Source organism: Acipenser ruthenus, chromosome 23, assembly GCF_902713425.1.
Source record: "Acipenser ruthenus chromosome 23, fAciRut3.2 maternal haplotype, whole genome shotgun sequence".
NCBI classification, from domain to species: domain Eukaryota; kingdom Metazoa; phylum Chordata; class Actinopteri; order Acipenseriformes; family Acipenseridae; genus Acipenser; species Acipenser ruthenus.
The window spans coordinates 27,905,945-27,922,754 of NC_081211.1; the positions used below are offsets into that span (position 1 = coordinate 27,905,945).

Sequence of the window (16,810 nt, forward strand, 5' to 3'; positions counted from 1 at the left end):
TTAAAGTTAGTACGAATGATTCAAAAGAGGAATAGCTTTCAGTAATATTGTTGTATAATATTATAATCAGAGCAGTGAACGGAAGCCAGTTCCACACCCCGCCCTACAAGGCGTGCCTTCTGAAAAAGTACAGTCTGGGGGAGATGCCTCATGACACACTTTCATCAGCATGTAGCCAGGTTTCTGTTCAGAATAAAAAAAAAAAAAAAAAGTTTATGATCTTTAATGAGCTCATTAATTGGAGCAGCTTTATTGGATAAAGATCTGGTATTAAATAAGACATAAATAGATTGATTGAGCAGGGGTATGAACTGATAAAACAGGTATAGGTATTAGATTATTTAAGCAAGCCCCTTGAGTTTTCTTAACAACCACAGAGCAACGGGAGGGATTTTATTCTATAACTTGGTATAGAATAAAATATATTCTATATTTGGTAAACCTTCTTTTAAAATCCTCCCTTCCACCATTTCCAGTTTAAAGTATTGGTATGTTGATATACGTTTCACTATGCCTTTGCCCCGAGTACACTTCAAATTGATAACATGATCAGCGCTAATATTATCTAACTAAAACTAGTAGGATGCACTGCTCCTTACACCGTGACCAGTGCTGATAAATTATGCAATTCACGCAGCCAGACGCATAGCTGCTTCCTATTCCAGTAATAAGCTTTTTTTTTTATTTATGTCAATGGTCTTTATTTCTTATACAAGTCCCATCTCTTCCTTTAACTTGATTGGTTCAGACGACTCGGACGTCCTTGACGATATCTAATTGAATGTGTGTTGTACTTTACACCATACACTTTAACACAAACCCCACAGCAGCACAAGAAACACCTCATACCACATTCCAACGTAAAAAAAAAAACTAACCACGCCTCATGCACTTCCTTAACTTTATGATGCACTCTGGGTGTTGTAGTTGTTTTCGTGGAATTTGCCAGTCGTGGCTTATAGGGCGCTAAACTACGTTTCCCAGGACTCATAGCATCACAAGGTGGGTATATTCTGCGTAGCCTGGTGTCACTGTATGGTATGATACATTGGCTGTTGCAGTGTGATTATTAGCCGAGTGCTACTGTCTTGTATGTAGTGGAGCTGTGTTTGTTGTCTTTTAATGTCAGGTTATTATTTTTTTAAAACAAATTCTACTAAAGACTCGTTTTAGAGTACTTAAACTAGGCGAAGGTGTTTATATACATATTTCTTTATACGTAATTGACCGTAGTCGCGGCGTAGACAGTGTTATTGTACAACTGCTGTAGAAGGGGGAGGTTTGCTGGGTCTTGTCACGATAATTCAGTGCTATTTCGTTTGTGTAACACAGTGTGCTTTTAACGTGCTACCAGCAGAGTGAATTTGCGGATGCAGCGCAGCTAAATTAAACATAGGACGGCATTATAAATTAATGAGCGCCAGTCAGTACACACACAAACACACGCAAGCTCTAGAATTCAGCCTCCTTCGCAAGAAATGAAAATCAAGGATGCCAAAAAACCATGTAAGTAAGATTTATTTTATTAAACCGTCTTGTCTGATCTAAACATTGTAGACACACGCGATTAATAAATGATTCGACTGATCAGGTTGTGTTTGGGTGATGTATTTTTTTCCCTCCTTAGTTTAATAATGTATCCCCTAAATAACAGCGTCACGGTCACGTCACCGTTTGTGTTTTTCGGGAATGGCGAATCGATTCTGACATTTCTTGCAATAATTAAGTATTTGTCTTGCCCTTCTCTTTATGGTATTTTTTAAATGGGGCTGGCAGTGCAGGAGAATTCGACATGCAAGTCGGGTATATACCTGCCGATATTTGTGTTTATTTCCTCAAATGTGAATTTGCATAATGAAATAAAATAGATAGCGAGACTTGCCTGCCTATTTCACTGAATCACCACACCTATGTCAAAAAATTAGATTTTATATAGATTTGGAATGCTATAGAAAACAGTGGAGTTAAAGTTCTGAATGTTACATTTTTACAATAGCTTTTTACATAGCGTGCAGCGACACCTTGGGGAAAATTGTGAATCCTAGATCAAATCCTATTTCTCAGCATAGAATATATCACATAACTGACATTACGGTTATTTTGGGAGTTTGTGGCAGGATGTGAATTGCTCTGACGTTGCTGTCATGGAAAATGTCATTCACATGTTCCTGATTTCACTGAAAATTAGGAAAGTTAATTTTCTTCCCTTATCTGCAGTAGGCCTGGCTTTTTAATCAGCAATTGTGCAGCTTCAGAAGAGCATAACACTACTCTGTAAGCAGACAGTGTACACTTAAAGTCTACAATCAGGACACCTGTTGTGGCTGACGTCACTACTGGACTCTCCCACACGATCTGCTTAGTCAAACAGCTGCTGTGTGGTCCAGGTTTATACCAGAGATGCAAACTGATGCATCCCTCTATAAGATCCTCTTGACTGTGCACTCCACTGGATCGGGAAGCAGTCCTTATTGGTGGTCCAGTTAGTTTACTTTCCCTAAAGGTTACTGCAGACGCACAGGCTGCCCCCCTCTAATGGATTCTTCTTAGTAGTCTGCCTGTTGGAAGGGGTTCTGGATGGTGTCTGCAGGCTTCATTGTAACTCAGCGTTTCCATTTTAGTGTTTTTCACTTATTTATTTTACATTCAATCAAATATTCTACAGAAGCATTGTGGCGTCTATGTAGCAGGTCACATTGTCTGACTGCAGGTAGTCCATTGGAGTCTGAACTGGAGCCCATGATGTGATTCAGCAGCAGCTTACCCAACACATAAAACAACAAGAAAAAACAAGAAAGGGAGGGGGCAGTGATGTTACTAGTTTGTTTATAGGCGTTACTTTTGTTGGACCTCTATAGCGATGAGCATAACTGTTACAGAAAAAAAAAAAACAAGCTAGCATGGAAGGGTTTAACACAGGTTTCCGAGGTCACTGGGAGGAATCGAGCTTTGAAACACTGTGCCTTATCGTGCACTTGACTGTGTAATGTTAACCACACCCACTGTAGTGCCTTCATGCAGGGTGCTCCACAGCATGGGGTAAAGAACCTCTAGTTAGCCCTTAACAGAAATAGAATGAAACAGCAGCCAGGTTGGCCAACCACGCAATGGAATAGCTGCTATGCACTGAACAATTCACTGTTTGTCTGGACTTCCAACCCACTTGGTGATAATGCAGTGGTCAGTAAAGGGCTCCTTCTCTCCAGGAGAGAACATTTTAATACACAGAGACATTAAGAGCTGAATTGCCCTTTACTCCTTTTTTCTCACTTTTCATCCATTTGTTATTTTTGTTTACTTTTAATTTAATTTGGTTGAATTATAAGAACATAGGAACATATGATACCATAGGTGTTTGGTTCCTAGTAGCTGGTTGATCACCAAAGTCTTGTCAACTCGGGTCTTAAGGGAGCCCAAAGATTCAGCATCAACAACATGACTAGGTAACCCATTCTACACTCTCACCTATCTCTGTAAAGAAGTGTCTCCTGCCCTCTGTCCTAAGTCTGTGTCTGCTTAATTTCATACTGTTGTCCTCTTGTCCTGGTTTCAGTGCTTAGCTTAAAGTATTGGCTAGGATTAACTTTGTGTTTTCCCTTTGTGTTTCCCAAAAGAGGCACCAACCACTTATGTGAGGTGGGGAGAACAGCTTCCTTTGGATGAAACCCAGAAAGTGTATGAAGCAGAAGATTGTTTTCATTCACCACTGTAGATTAAAGTTTAATTAACATTATTACACCATGATGCACTGCACATGTATTCTTTTAATGTCCGTGCTGGGACCAGCATGGGTGTTTTCATGTCCGAATGTTCTTGGGAGTGAAATAAATCTGGTGCCTCATCTAATTATTATGTTAAAGAAAGAAGACAAACGCTCTTCTTTACAGTAAAATGTGTGTTATTTATTTCAGACATAATTTATGCATTGGTTTTCTTTGCATTGGTATCTTTCATAACATCTCAAGTAGTGGTGGTTTGAACAGTCAAAGAATTGCACCAGGGCTAGTAAATGGTGAATTAATTCAGTACTACCCTTATAAATGCTTCTCATAGTAAAAACATAGCAACATATAACAAAGGCATGGTAAAGCATACATAAACATTGGAAAGCCAAGAGAGGTACTGAAGCACATTCGACAGACATGGCAAACCCTGGTAAGCTGCGACTGTGTCTCTGCAGCCTTCCCCTGGTTCGGCATGGACATCGGCGGGACGCTGGTGAAGCTGGTGTACTTCGAGCCCATCGACATCTCGGCAGAGGAGGAGCAGGAGGAGGTGGAGAGCCTGAAGAGTATCCGAAAGTACCTGACCTCCAACGTGGCGTACGGCTCGACGGGCATCCGCGACACCCACCTGGAGCTCAAGAACCACACCCTGCTGGGGCGCCGTGGCAACCTGCACTTCATCCGCTTCCCCACCCATGACCTGCCCACCTTCATCCAGATGGGCCACGACAAGAACTTCTCCACCCTGCACACCGTGCTCTGCGCCACCGGCGGAGGGGCCTTCAAGTTTGAGCAGGAGTTCCGCACGGTAGGGTCGAGGGAGATTGCACATTCCTAATAGTTTTTATTTCTTAACTGATTAACATCCAGCCCTGTTTGATTGCATATTCTTTCATACTGCCTGCTCTTTTTTTAAGGGGGTGGGGGGGAGCATATTGGTGTTGCTTTCAGAGCACGGTGCTCCAGCCTTATGGCTGCAGTGCACAGCGCAACGCTAATATGCTTCCTCACTTCCCCACGATCTCGGATAGCCTTCCCTACCTGGAACCTTGTCTCACTGTGGATCCTTCTATTCTCTGCCAGATTGGAAACCTGCAGTTGCACAAAAAAGACGAGCTGGACTGCCTGGTGAAAGGGCTTCTCTACATCGATTCCCCCAGTTTCAATGGCCAGGCTGAGTGCTACTACTACGAGAACGCCATGGAACCGGAGAAGTGCCAGAAGATGCCTTATAACCTGGAGGACCCCTACCCCCTGCTGGTGGTCAACATTGGCTCGGGGGTCAGCATCCTGGCTGTGTACTCCAAAGACAACTACAAGAGGGTGTCTGGAACCAGGTACAGAACTGCAGAGGCAGACAAACGATACAGGAGCACACTGTGTTTGCTGTAGCCTATTAAAATGCAACACTGTAGCATTTCTGTTGCTTTTGCATCACGAGTGCATGGTTTGTAGCATTTCTGTTTTGCCGTTTCTTCTGCTTCTTTGCGTTGGAAGGTGTGACTGGGGAGGAGAATGAGTTGCCGTGGGGTTACTCTGTGTGAGTCGGCAGCACAGCCAGAAACTCCAAGCCCTTCCCACTAGACCACAACCCTTGGAGGAGCCCCCCCAAGCTGGGAGGGAATACTGACCGTGCTTGTCTTTCTCTCTCTCTAGTCTAGGAGGAGGGACTTTCTTGGGCCTGTGCAGCTTGCTGACAGGCTGTGACAGTTTTGAGGAGGCCCTAGAGATGGCTTCAAAGGGGGACAGCACCCGCGCGGACAAGCTGGTGAAGGATATTTACGGCGGGCACTATGAACGGTTCGACCTGCCAGGATGGGCTGTGGCTTCCAGGTGAACAAGTTAAAGTGATGTATTTATAACTAGGTCTGGGTTTTTAGATATTCCATGATTTAAACATAATATTTATTAAAGCAGAAAAAAATAGCGTTGCCACGTTCCAATCTGATCATTTGCTTTATTATATAACACATGTTCCTAAATATGTAAATTCTTACCTGAAAAACAGTAAATGCTAAACAGTAAATGCTAAATTTATTTTATGTCCACCTTTCAAAGACCTTTCTACATTCACCATCCGTGAATTTTCAAACTAAATAAAAACATAAGTAAATGTAAAAATAACAACAGACACTTGAACTGTCCTCTTGTTGTACTGGGCAGAGCGATCTTTAGCAGAAATATTTCTGAGCACATAATTATAACCCTTTGTTACGAGTCCCCCACCCCCTCCTATTGAAAAGACTATCTCGGTTGTCCGTATTGTTGGGAACTTGGCTGAGAGCCTAAAAATAAAGGAGACTCTTTTACAATCCTGCTTTTCAGCTTTGGAAACATGATCCACAAAGAGAAGCGAGATGCCGTCAGTAAAGAGGACTTGGCAAGAGCTACCTTGGTGACCATCACCAACAACATTGGCTGGATAGCAAAGATGTGCGCTGTGAGCGAGGTGGGCAAGCACACATGTAGCTTCTTTACAGAGCGCAGATGAGGCCCTGCGTTACAGAGTGCGGAGGAGACCCTGCGTTACAGTGTGCAGAGGAGACCCCTCCTCTCCTTGCTTTTGGCTTCTTTACAGTGCTGCCTTGTGAGTTGAGAATCAAGCAGCATTGTACAGGGCTATGAAAACAAGGGGACCCAGCACCTGGCCACAGCACAAGCAGAGCGTCCTTCTTACCAGTGGAGGAGGCACCTGTTCACAAGACCTGGTATCATCTACTCATGACTCTGTGCCTCCACTATACAGATACAGTGGTGGTCAGGAATTTTGCATAACTTTCCAGTCCTCCAGTCTCATTGTGTTTCTGTTTCATACAAAATATTCATGTCTTCTCAAGAAGGTAAAGGCTCCGTGATAGAAAAACGCTCCTAATTTATTTAAAATGCCAATGGTCATCTGTTCACCAAGGTTCTTGTTAATTAAGGGCAAACAAATGTTTAATTCATCTAGGTTTTCATTGAGGTAAAGTTCAACAAGCATGTAGATAGTGCCTTCATGATCTACTAGGCAGAAACCAAATAAAAGTAGTTATTTTAGTTTGGATAAAGGTTTAAGTCTAAATAACCCTATACCCAGCTACACAGATCACTGATTTCTAACGCTTCAGCAGAGGAGCAAGAAGCTTGTGTCTCAGAATAGCAGTGCTGCTACTCATCTCCGCCCTGCCCCTCTCTTCAATCATCAGCTCAGGAAGCAGCTCTCCTATTCCCCACCGAGCACTTCTCAGTGCAGCTGCAAATCAACATTAATGTCTGTGCCAGCATAACAGTACATCGCCCCGAGGAAAAGTTCTGGAAATGGGTCTGGGGGTTGTCTCTGCCTGCTTGATATGCTTGTTCCTGTTCCATTGCAGAATTTCCGAAGACTCTGCTGTTCTGTTTCTAATGGTTCTATTACTGTAACCAGGGCTGGAATATCCAGAGGCCACCTTGCTTCCTCGGCCCAGCATTTATACTGTCACATATTCTCGAGTGGTCTTGCAAAACTGGGCTGCATTGTGAGCATGCCCTTAATGATGATGGTGGTTCAGCACTTCATTGTGGGCCAGAGGGAACTCAGTTCCTCAATTAAGTAGCAATCATGAATCCATTGGTTTCCATTTGAAACATGCATTTTACTAACACTAGCATTTTTGTGTTTCGCTGCTTCTGAGCAAACAATCCCAACCCTTTACACTAAACAAGATAGCTATTTTACACATGCATCCTTTTGTATTGTATTGTGAATGAATGAATGGATGGGCCAGGGTTTGATTGTTTTTCTTGCTTCCTTCACTGATATGTGTGATATTGTGAGAGCAGCACCAGGCAAAAAGCTCAAATACAATTAGATACGTTATGATGTCAAGATGTAGCCACAAGAAACCGTTTATGGAGAAGCTGAGTCCTGTTAGTTAAGTATCTAATGGTTTGTTTCTTCCATTTAGAAAATAGACCGAGTGGTCTTTGTCGGCAACTTCTTGCGTGTGAACACCCTGTCGATGAAGCTCCTGTCCGACGCACTGAAATACTGGTCACATGGGCAGCAGAAGGCGCTGTTCCTTGAACACGAGGTACTGGGGCTATTACTAGAGTGAATACTGCTGGGGTCTCGTTTACTGGTTCCCTGAACCCCCGTACTTCTTTCTCACTCGGGTGTCCAGCATGCTAAAGCTGTGAGACGGGGCTCAACTGATAAGCCATCAGGTGAAAGTGTAGTGGTTCCCAGTCCTTATCCGGGGCTATAAACAGATGTATCACGAGGACTGAAAAACTGATTCCAGCCGTGTGAATTTCTGTTTAAATACACCTGCAAGCGTAGAAACACGACTCCCGTTACATAGCAGTTTGATCCATTCCTGGTTTCACTATGAGTTTGATCATACGCACCTGAGCTTGTTACCTACACACCGTGGCTAATCGGGCTTGTTTTAAAACCTGGAATGGGTGAAGCTGCTATGCAATAGGGGTCTTGTTTCCATCCCTGCACGTGCCCTGTGAATGTCCGTGTAAATGTCTAATTGTGTTTTGTAGGGCTACTTTGGGGCAGTGGGTGCCCTCCTTGGTCTGCTTGACGTCGACTAGAGCCCCTGCCCCATGCTCATCCGCTGCATGGGGACGGTGAGGTAACCTCCGCCTGGTCCGACTGGAAACCCAAGCACTGCGAAAGAAGCTTTTAAATAGGAATTCGTGGAGGGAGCCAGAGATGACAGGTTTCCTGTAATGTATAGTGAGACTTTCGTTTATTTGCAACAATAACAAAATCATTACCTACCTGCAGTTTGTTTTTGGGTCCAATTTGATTAGCGGTCAGTATAATAAGTTACTGACTGCTGCTCTGCAACCTCTGACTCATGTGCTGATGAAACCTGTAAGCCCCTTAGATACTCTACAGTATAGGACAGCAGAGGAGGAAAAGGGGAAGAATGTCTATACTGTGTATTAGCGAAATAGTTAGGTTTGTACTATGAGGTGACACATATAAGAAACTCAAATAGGCAAATGTACACAATGATGAAGGAAACGCTTGTCTACTTGACCCCTCTATTTTTTTTTGTGAAGTCTGTATTATCCACATGCAGAGAGATTAAGGTGAACATGTATTTTTATTTATCATTTAGATTTAAAAAAAAAAAATCATCCTTTTTTCTGAAAGGTTTTGCTGTAGCTGAGCATTTTAGCCATCTTGACGACATGCAGCATTAACAGCAGTCTACAAACTTGAACAGCGCAGACATGTTCAGTATCTTTATGTTTAATTAACTCCTTTTTTTTTTTTTGATGGAGAAAAACTCCTGTTAAGTTTACACAACTGAAACTAGGCCAACTAGGCACTGGGCCATACTCACAAAGCATATATATATATATATATATATATATATATATATATATATATATATACACACAGTACCTATTTACCCAACGCTCAGTTGCCCAAAAACGCCCAGAAATGAATATATATATATATATATATATAACACCTTCATCACTTGTAAATAATGTAAAAAGCTCAGGCGGTATACATTGCTAAGTAATTGTAAAGTTGTTTTTGTCATTTTGAATATATGTTTTTTAATCTATGCGTGTATTATATGTTTCTTGTAACACACACGTCTTGCCTCGTAGTCTTGCGTGAATCTGCATTGGTCTCATTGTCTTTCAGAGTAATGTTTGATTTGGTTGCTTTTAATTTGAGCTTTGTACTTGGCATGATTAGTCATTCCAGTATGGATATATATATATATATATATATATATATATATATATATATATATATATATATATAATATATATACAGCAGCCACTGGGTTGTACCGTGCAAGTTTTCAACACTGCTGTAAAATATTGAAGTACAAGTTACACTGCCTGCATTCTGTGGTATTGACAGTTCAAGCAAATGCTGTAAGCTGTCAATCTACCGTTATTGAAACTGTAAATACAGCATGTGTAGCTGTACGGTATTGTTCTTAAAGTTTGCCATTACGCCTTCTACATCATTATGCTTTAAACAGTTTTATCTGAAGGTCCTGAACCAGCCAGTGTTTTATCGGTTTATATAGAGCACAGGAATAAACTTGGGTCACAGTTCAACAGTCTGAGACCTCAGTGTTATAATAAGTCTTAATTACTTATTTTATAATTAGCAGTGTGGACTATAAACCCACAGATTAAATGCATGACGTATCAGAGGAGTGGCAGACCACCTTCTTTTTCTGCTTTATATCCATATGACCTTTTCTGGTTTTTAATAATAGTTTTTTTCTGTAATGCCTTTAATCTGTGCTTGGACATTCGCAGTGTAGATGGGTTGTGTTTGTGCTTGAAACTTTTCAAATCCTTGTGGCTTTTTACCTTAATCTTCATTTTCTGAAGTAGCCAGGCAGCTGTTCAGATCCCAAGCTCTCAACACATGCAAGTCCTCACACATCTACCTCATGTGAAGCCATCAGTTTAAGTGCAGTTTAATTTGTGGAAAAGCAGACAGTATCTCAGATGAACCAGCAGGGTGTGTGTGTTGCATCATACTACTGTATGTTGTAGATGTAAGAAACGCACATTGCTCTTACACCCACTGGTGAGAGACATGCTACTGGTTTGCTCTGGTGTACCTAATGTACTTGGAACTTAGACATGATTCTGAGAGCTCTTGAGACACCCGGGGTGCATTAACTCAATTTGTCCCCCCCAGTCTCCTGTTGGACCCAACAAAGTGCTATTTTTAGGTCAAATGTCTTACCCCTTTTGACCATTTGAAGCACTTTTTTAAAATTATTTTCATTCTTTTGTAACAAATATAGATATATATATATTCTTTTCTAAAACATTATAAACTGTCTCTTGCATTTTAGCGCTCGCACTCTTTAATTCTAAGTGTAGGCAGAAGCAGATGTGTCAGAAGTTGTGTTGACAGACCCAACACATTCACTAAAGAGTTAGTCTCTGCCTGTGTTCTGGCATGCGGTTGCCTTGTGTTTTACTGTGTCTTTACAGTATGGACTGTACTGAACAATAACTCTGAAATACTAAGTCTGGACCACTGTAACTTTGAGAATGGCTGGGTAGTCTGTACACTGTATTTTTTAACTTGATGACTGACAAGTATTTAAATTCTACGTTAGCATGTAAATAAGAGAAATGGTTGTTGTTGAGGAAGGGCCTGTACTGTTTGTGTAAAGGTTAAAAAAAAAAAAAAAAAAAGAAGAATGTTTTAAAGAGCCAATCAAGTGTCTAAGTACTTAATTAGTTTTCTTTTCTCATTTGTGTTAACCCTTTACTTCCCAGGGTATGTTCCCATACCTATTTGAATGCCTGTGTTCCCAATGTCAAAGGGTTAAAATGTGCATGGTGCCTCTCTAAAGCAGGCATCCTGTTGCGTTCTCTTTGAGAGCAAGGGAGCCCAGTCACACCCCTAGGATCGACATTATGTGAAGCTTGACTCCTGCACAGTATTGCATTGCACACCTCCACATGTCCTCAACCAATGCAGGCAAGAACAGCCATGCAGTCTGTGCATTAAGATACACGTGGTCGCTAAATAAGTCTTTTGTTTGCATGCACTGTATAAAAAGACATCTATTGCTGGATTTTCTTGACTTTGGGTCTCAAAATGACACCAGCCTCTTGAATGTTGGTAATAATCCTTTAACCCTTTCAGGACCAGACTTTCTGTTTGCCTGCTGTCTGCAGTCCGTCATGGAGGATTTCTAAAGCATTTTAAGAAGAATTAATCCCCCTTTCCACAGCATTTACTTTGCATTGGTCCCTTGCTAACTTTGCCAAATATTTTTACTCTGGCCTTCCATGGGAACTATGTACAATCTTCCGCAGGGTAACGTGACTTTCGGAAGCACCCCAGATAGTAACAGCACCTCTCCTCTTGTGACGTTGTGTGAAAGAAAAAGAACACATAAAATTTAAACGTTGAAAAGTAATTACAATATTTTCTCAGGCAATCACCTACTTACTAGGATGCTCTCTGTCTGCTGTATACTGTTGGCCAGACCAGCCAGTATCTGGTTTGGGAGAGTAGCTGCTGCATTTCTGCCATTCTACCAGCAGGTTTCTCTCGCAGGCAATGCTATATGAGAAGATGTACAGCGTAGTGCGTACATTTAACATCCAACACCAGTGTATCTTAGAAGAATCTGTTTACACAGTGTTTCCCTACAGCAATTAATACAAGTATTTATACAATTACGTGGGCCATTTTAAGTTATGTACCAGAATTTATCCATCAGATTCTAGTCGTATCCGTACATAATTTCTGTAAACGAGAATGGGACAGTGGTCTGGATTAAATCAAAATTATGCAGGATCCATCGCCATTATAATAGCTATAACGACACCATAAACAAAGCCCATGTGTTTCCATTGCTTTATTATATGGTCTCTTGATGGTGGTGTTTCTTAACATACCCCTACAAATACCCATTTGTGACCAGAAAGAATCACAGGGGTTCTTGTAACTTAAAGATGCCTGTCTGTACTGTGAAGCAAATAGTGAACAATGGTAAACAGTTTTATTTATTATTATTATTATTATTATTATTATTATTATTATTATTATTATTATTAATTTTACAGAAACACCATTTCAGTACAATAGTACATCTGCTGTAGGTTGTTCATACTGTTAACAATTTGTTTTGTGTAAATTGTTTGTAGCCATTACATTTTTAATTGTTTTGTGTGAATGTTGTGACTCTATCGTTTTACTACACTGTGGCCATACCATGTCCTTCCCCTGGTCTGTGTATTACTGGCAGTGTTTGCTGTGGGATCCATTTTAGGATCTGAATCATTCCTACTTCTAATCATTGTACTGCTTTACATTTTCTGCAATAAAACATTCATGAAATAAATCTACAGTGTCTGAGTCTTAAGTCTAACTTCGCTTTTACAATTCAAGCATGGAGCAATGTCATGTTTTGTGTTGTTTGTTTGTTTGTTTTTTTTTGTTTTGTTTTTTTTTAAAGTAATAATAGCAATACAGGTAGACTCTAGAATAAAGTGGCTTACAGATTTAGACAACTTTTAAAAACGAAGGTACGGGTAAGCACTCATCATCAATACCTACTTTGAAACATTCTGGATTCTCATTTGAAATACAATGATAAACTAACCAATCGGTATGTGCAGATTTCTCCATTGACCCCCCTTCTACACTGATAGTTGTTCAGCCCTTCTCTGAAGAGACAGTAAGCTATGTGGACTGCAGCATGACTTTATCACAGCCTCTACTCCCCACTGCGGTGGCTTGACCTATTGTTCAAAGAGTTGCCCTCATTAAATTTTCAAAACTTCCCACTGCCACTGATTAAAGAGGCATTGAACTGCGAGCGGAGATGAAATGGGAAAGTTAGTGCAATTGTACAAATGAAGGGTCAGAGTGTGTGTTTGAAATAAGGGTTATGTAAGTTCGTGAACAGAGTGGACGACAATAACAAGCCACTGGTCTGGCTAAAACCAGTCCAGAGTGAACAGAACAAAGGTTGAGTGAGAAGGGGGGAGGGGGATTGAAGGGAGCATAGCTACTGTTTTACAACCAAATCATTGCTCAACACCTAAAGAAATAACCAGTTAGCTTTGTGCACACAAGGGCTTCGCCCTAGGGTGAGAGCTGTAGCCTATCAATACACTGAACCGAGATACATTTCTCGGGCTATTCGGGAGATTCAAGAGGACATCCTTCACTCCTATTCCCAGTTCAGGCTGATATCGCACACCTATTCTGAAACTGTATGTGAATATTCCGTCTAGGAATATATTTGCAATAACTGTATTTCCGTATTGGCAATAATCAACGGAGGCTACTGTTTGATAAATGTACGCTTTAATAAATCACTTTGATTGACTTTATTCACGGTTGTCGCGTTGTATTAATACGTTTGTTGTTATCGCTATGAAAATGATATCACGTGGTTCTATTCTACCAATGATATCATGTGGTTCTAGTCTACCAATGCCCCAGTAGTACTGAACCATCAATAACAATTTCTCGTTCCCCAATTATTTTAATCTACTGTATTTAACCTCCTTGCCCTTATTACCTGAAGGCATCTGTGGAAGCAGTGTGCAGAATATACCCATGTACTGTAGGTTTTATAGATACTGATGGGATATGCAGGAGGTTTAGAACAGCACTTAAATAGTGTCCTGGCAACGGAAATCTGAACAAGAGACAATCAGAATTTATTAGACAAACACCTTTTTTTGCGCAGCAAAATAATAAATAAAAAAACTGTATACAATAAAAAATTGTTAGTGAATGATTGTTTCATTCTAAATGTTTTCCTGTGGGAAATTATGAGCAAATATATTTGAATTACTTCTGCCTGTGCAGTATGTAAGCTATCGACGATAAATATAGTGTGGTCAAATAGAAATTATCTATTGTTATACCTGATACAAACACCAGAGGGAGCTGGCAGAACTCAGAATAATGTGTGGAACAGCAGCTGGTACAGCAGCAGGCTGAGGCAGCAGAGTCACATAGCTGAGCTTCCCAGTTCAAACTGACCATCTGAGAGTGGCAAAGATCTAAGCTCTCTGTCGATTACTTCCCATAAGATGCAGTAACACAAAGTTGAGAAGTGGCTCTGAATATGTGTTTCGGAGCATGCATTATAAAAAAGATTTGTAATTTTATTTGAGAGCACTGACTGGCAGTAGTAAAAGCCTATTGATTAGTCCGAGGAGGGTCACCACACTGAAGAAAGGCACTGGAGCAGCTGCACCCCCCCTTTGTTATGCATCAGATGTGCATCTGCTCTGTACATAGGAACAGCAGTGCGTTGCCTTTATGTTTGAAATCTACTGAGACTGCTCATCACCGGTATATTTTAATCATTGCTACAGAACCTTGTGAAAGTCTTGTGAGTTTGAATTCTATCACCTAACCTGATGTACAACACAGGACCTTGCTGGTTTTCATCCTGGTTCTTTGTCTTTGCAAGTGTGTTGCCCCGCCCACAGTGCTAAGTTCTGTTCTCAAAACACAGGTCTGCATGACATCACTAGCGCTGTCATTGTGTGATGTCATTAGCCCTACAAACCACGAACAAAATGCTTTAATGGCAAGCGGAGACTGCTGCTCAACTCGTAAAAATCTAAATGAATGTGTTTGCTTGCTGGCACCCACACAAATACAGGGATGCTACTAGTCACACACCGGTACTTTTGTACAGCTACAAATCTCAAATTCCTCTGCAACGTTTCTCTGATAGTTTGAAGGCAATCGGAGGCTCAGCCCAGACTCGGATTCACAGGAAGAAGCACGTGTTGTACAGTGTGATTCAATGAAAGGATGAATCCTGGAACACAGTCATTCTCACTGTTTCTTTGTCTGTCGCTCTTTCCCAGGGTTAAAGGTCAACAGCCTCAGCCTTAGAGACAGATTTAACTGCATGCAAAGGTCACTCGTGAGTCCCCAGTGGAGATGACCCCTGCTCTCACAGCCGCACCGCATAATAGCACAGAGCAATCAAATCAAATGATCTTTTATAGAAGAAAACACATTAAAGCCAACCAGTATTGTCGGAGTGAAGCCGGAAAAATATATTTCCTCCAGAAAAATGTACGTAGGTGTGCAGTGTGTGTGTGTTCATCAGAGGTTTTTAACAGAGATCCAATCACAAGATAATAGCATTGAGTACAGTACTTATCTTCAGCTGAGCTTAAAAAGAGACACTGGATATAATGCAGAGCACAGCTTTGCCGTCAGGTACCGATAATAACTTACTGTAGTCAGCAGCCGGTCAATCAGATTTTCTGTTTAAAGATAGCACCGTTAACTGCAGGTACAACAAGAACTGACAATGTTCAGGTAGGTGCTGCTAACGTCTCCCTGCTGCACAAATATACATTTTCAAACAGCAATAGCCTGCCTTGTGAAAAATTAGATAAACAGAAATCAATAAGGATATTATTGTTAGAATTATTATTATTATTATTATTATTATTATTATTATTATTATTATTATTATTATTATTATTATTATTAATACTGATAATAATAATAATTTGCCTGCTCTTGATTACCTCAGTGACTCCAATGAGCAGGACAGATACAGTTGTCTTGTTTAATTAAATATACAGTTTCATGTTCCCCACAGGACTCTTGATCTGCAGGATGTGCCTGGTACAGTAGTTCATAGACGTTCATTACAGTGCTGGTGTATCTGGAGGGTCCTAAGCAGGCAGGTTTGGATTAAATAACCAAGCTCCTAATGAATTGGGTTCAAATAAGCCAAATAAATATCTCCTCAAGTTCCTATTTCCACAAACAGGGTGTGTATACACCAAATTCAGCAAGCTGACTAGATTATCATAATGTACAACAGGAGAGCAAGATGTCCCCTCTTTCTCTCTCTCTCTCTCTCTCTCTCTCTCTCTCTCTCTCTCTCTCTCTCTCTCTCTCTCCACACACGCACTCTCTTTAACTGTAATAAAAAATATGATCTTATATAGTATCATTGTATAAACGCATCTTTGCCAGCGTGTGTGTTGGGAAATACACACTCCCTTCTGTGTGGGAGGGTGTATTTCTGTAGCCTACCAAGGCTACATGAATCATATTATAGACTTTTAAATAAGGCTATAATATGATTCATGTATCCAGGGTTGTTAGGGGTGTTTTTGTGTGTTCCTTGGCTTTATATTATTCTAATTACGTGAGGTAATAGATGCCCCTGTTATATAATGCTTTAATCCCTGCGCTCCTGCAATTGACAAATAGGCTTTCTGTCTTTCTTTCTCTCACTGCTCCACTGTAGAATGGAAAGCCATTGGGTACAGAACAACTATTTATAATCTATAATTAATATAGTAATAGATTTGTATCTCTCTCTCTCTCTCTCTCTCTCTCTCTCTCTCTCTCTCTCTCTCTCTCTCTCTCTATATATATATATATATATATATATATATATATATATATATATATATACCTTAGAAAGAACCTGTGAATTAAAAATGGATGGGTTTGAAAGAGAGATAGGGGGACAGTTTGTGCACATTTTCCTGGAGAGTACGAAAAATGTGTTTAAAAAAAAAAACATAAAGGGAGGGTGTGGATAGCAGCTGCAGTGTCGATGCCTGATTGCTGGACT

General features: G+C 40.7%; 1 protein-coding gene across 1 annotated transcript; it reads left to right on the forward strand.

Moving 5' to 3' along the window:
* The first annotated feature begins 1,001 nt into the window (after positions 1–1,001).
* Positions 1,002–12,565, forward strand: LOC117431569 (pantothenate kinase 3). Its single transcript, XM_034052636.3, has 7 exons — positions 1,002–1,506; positions 4,181–4,533; positions 4,809–5,062; positions 5,382–5,558; positions 6,051–6,174; positions 7,652–7,777; positions 8,238–12,565. The coding sequence occupies exons 1-7, from the start codon at positions 1,479–1,481 to the stop codon at positions 8,286–8,288; spliced, it is 1,113 nt and encodes a 370-aa protein (XP_033908527.3). The 5' UTR covers positions 1,002–1,478; the 3' UTR covers positions 8,289–12,565.
* The last annotated feature ends 4,245 nt before the right edge of the window (positions 12,566–16,810 follow it).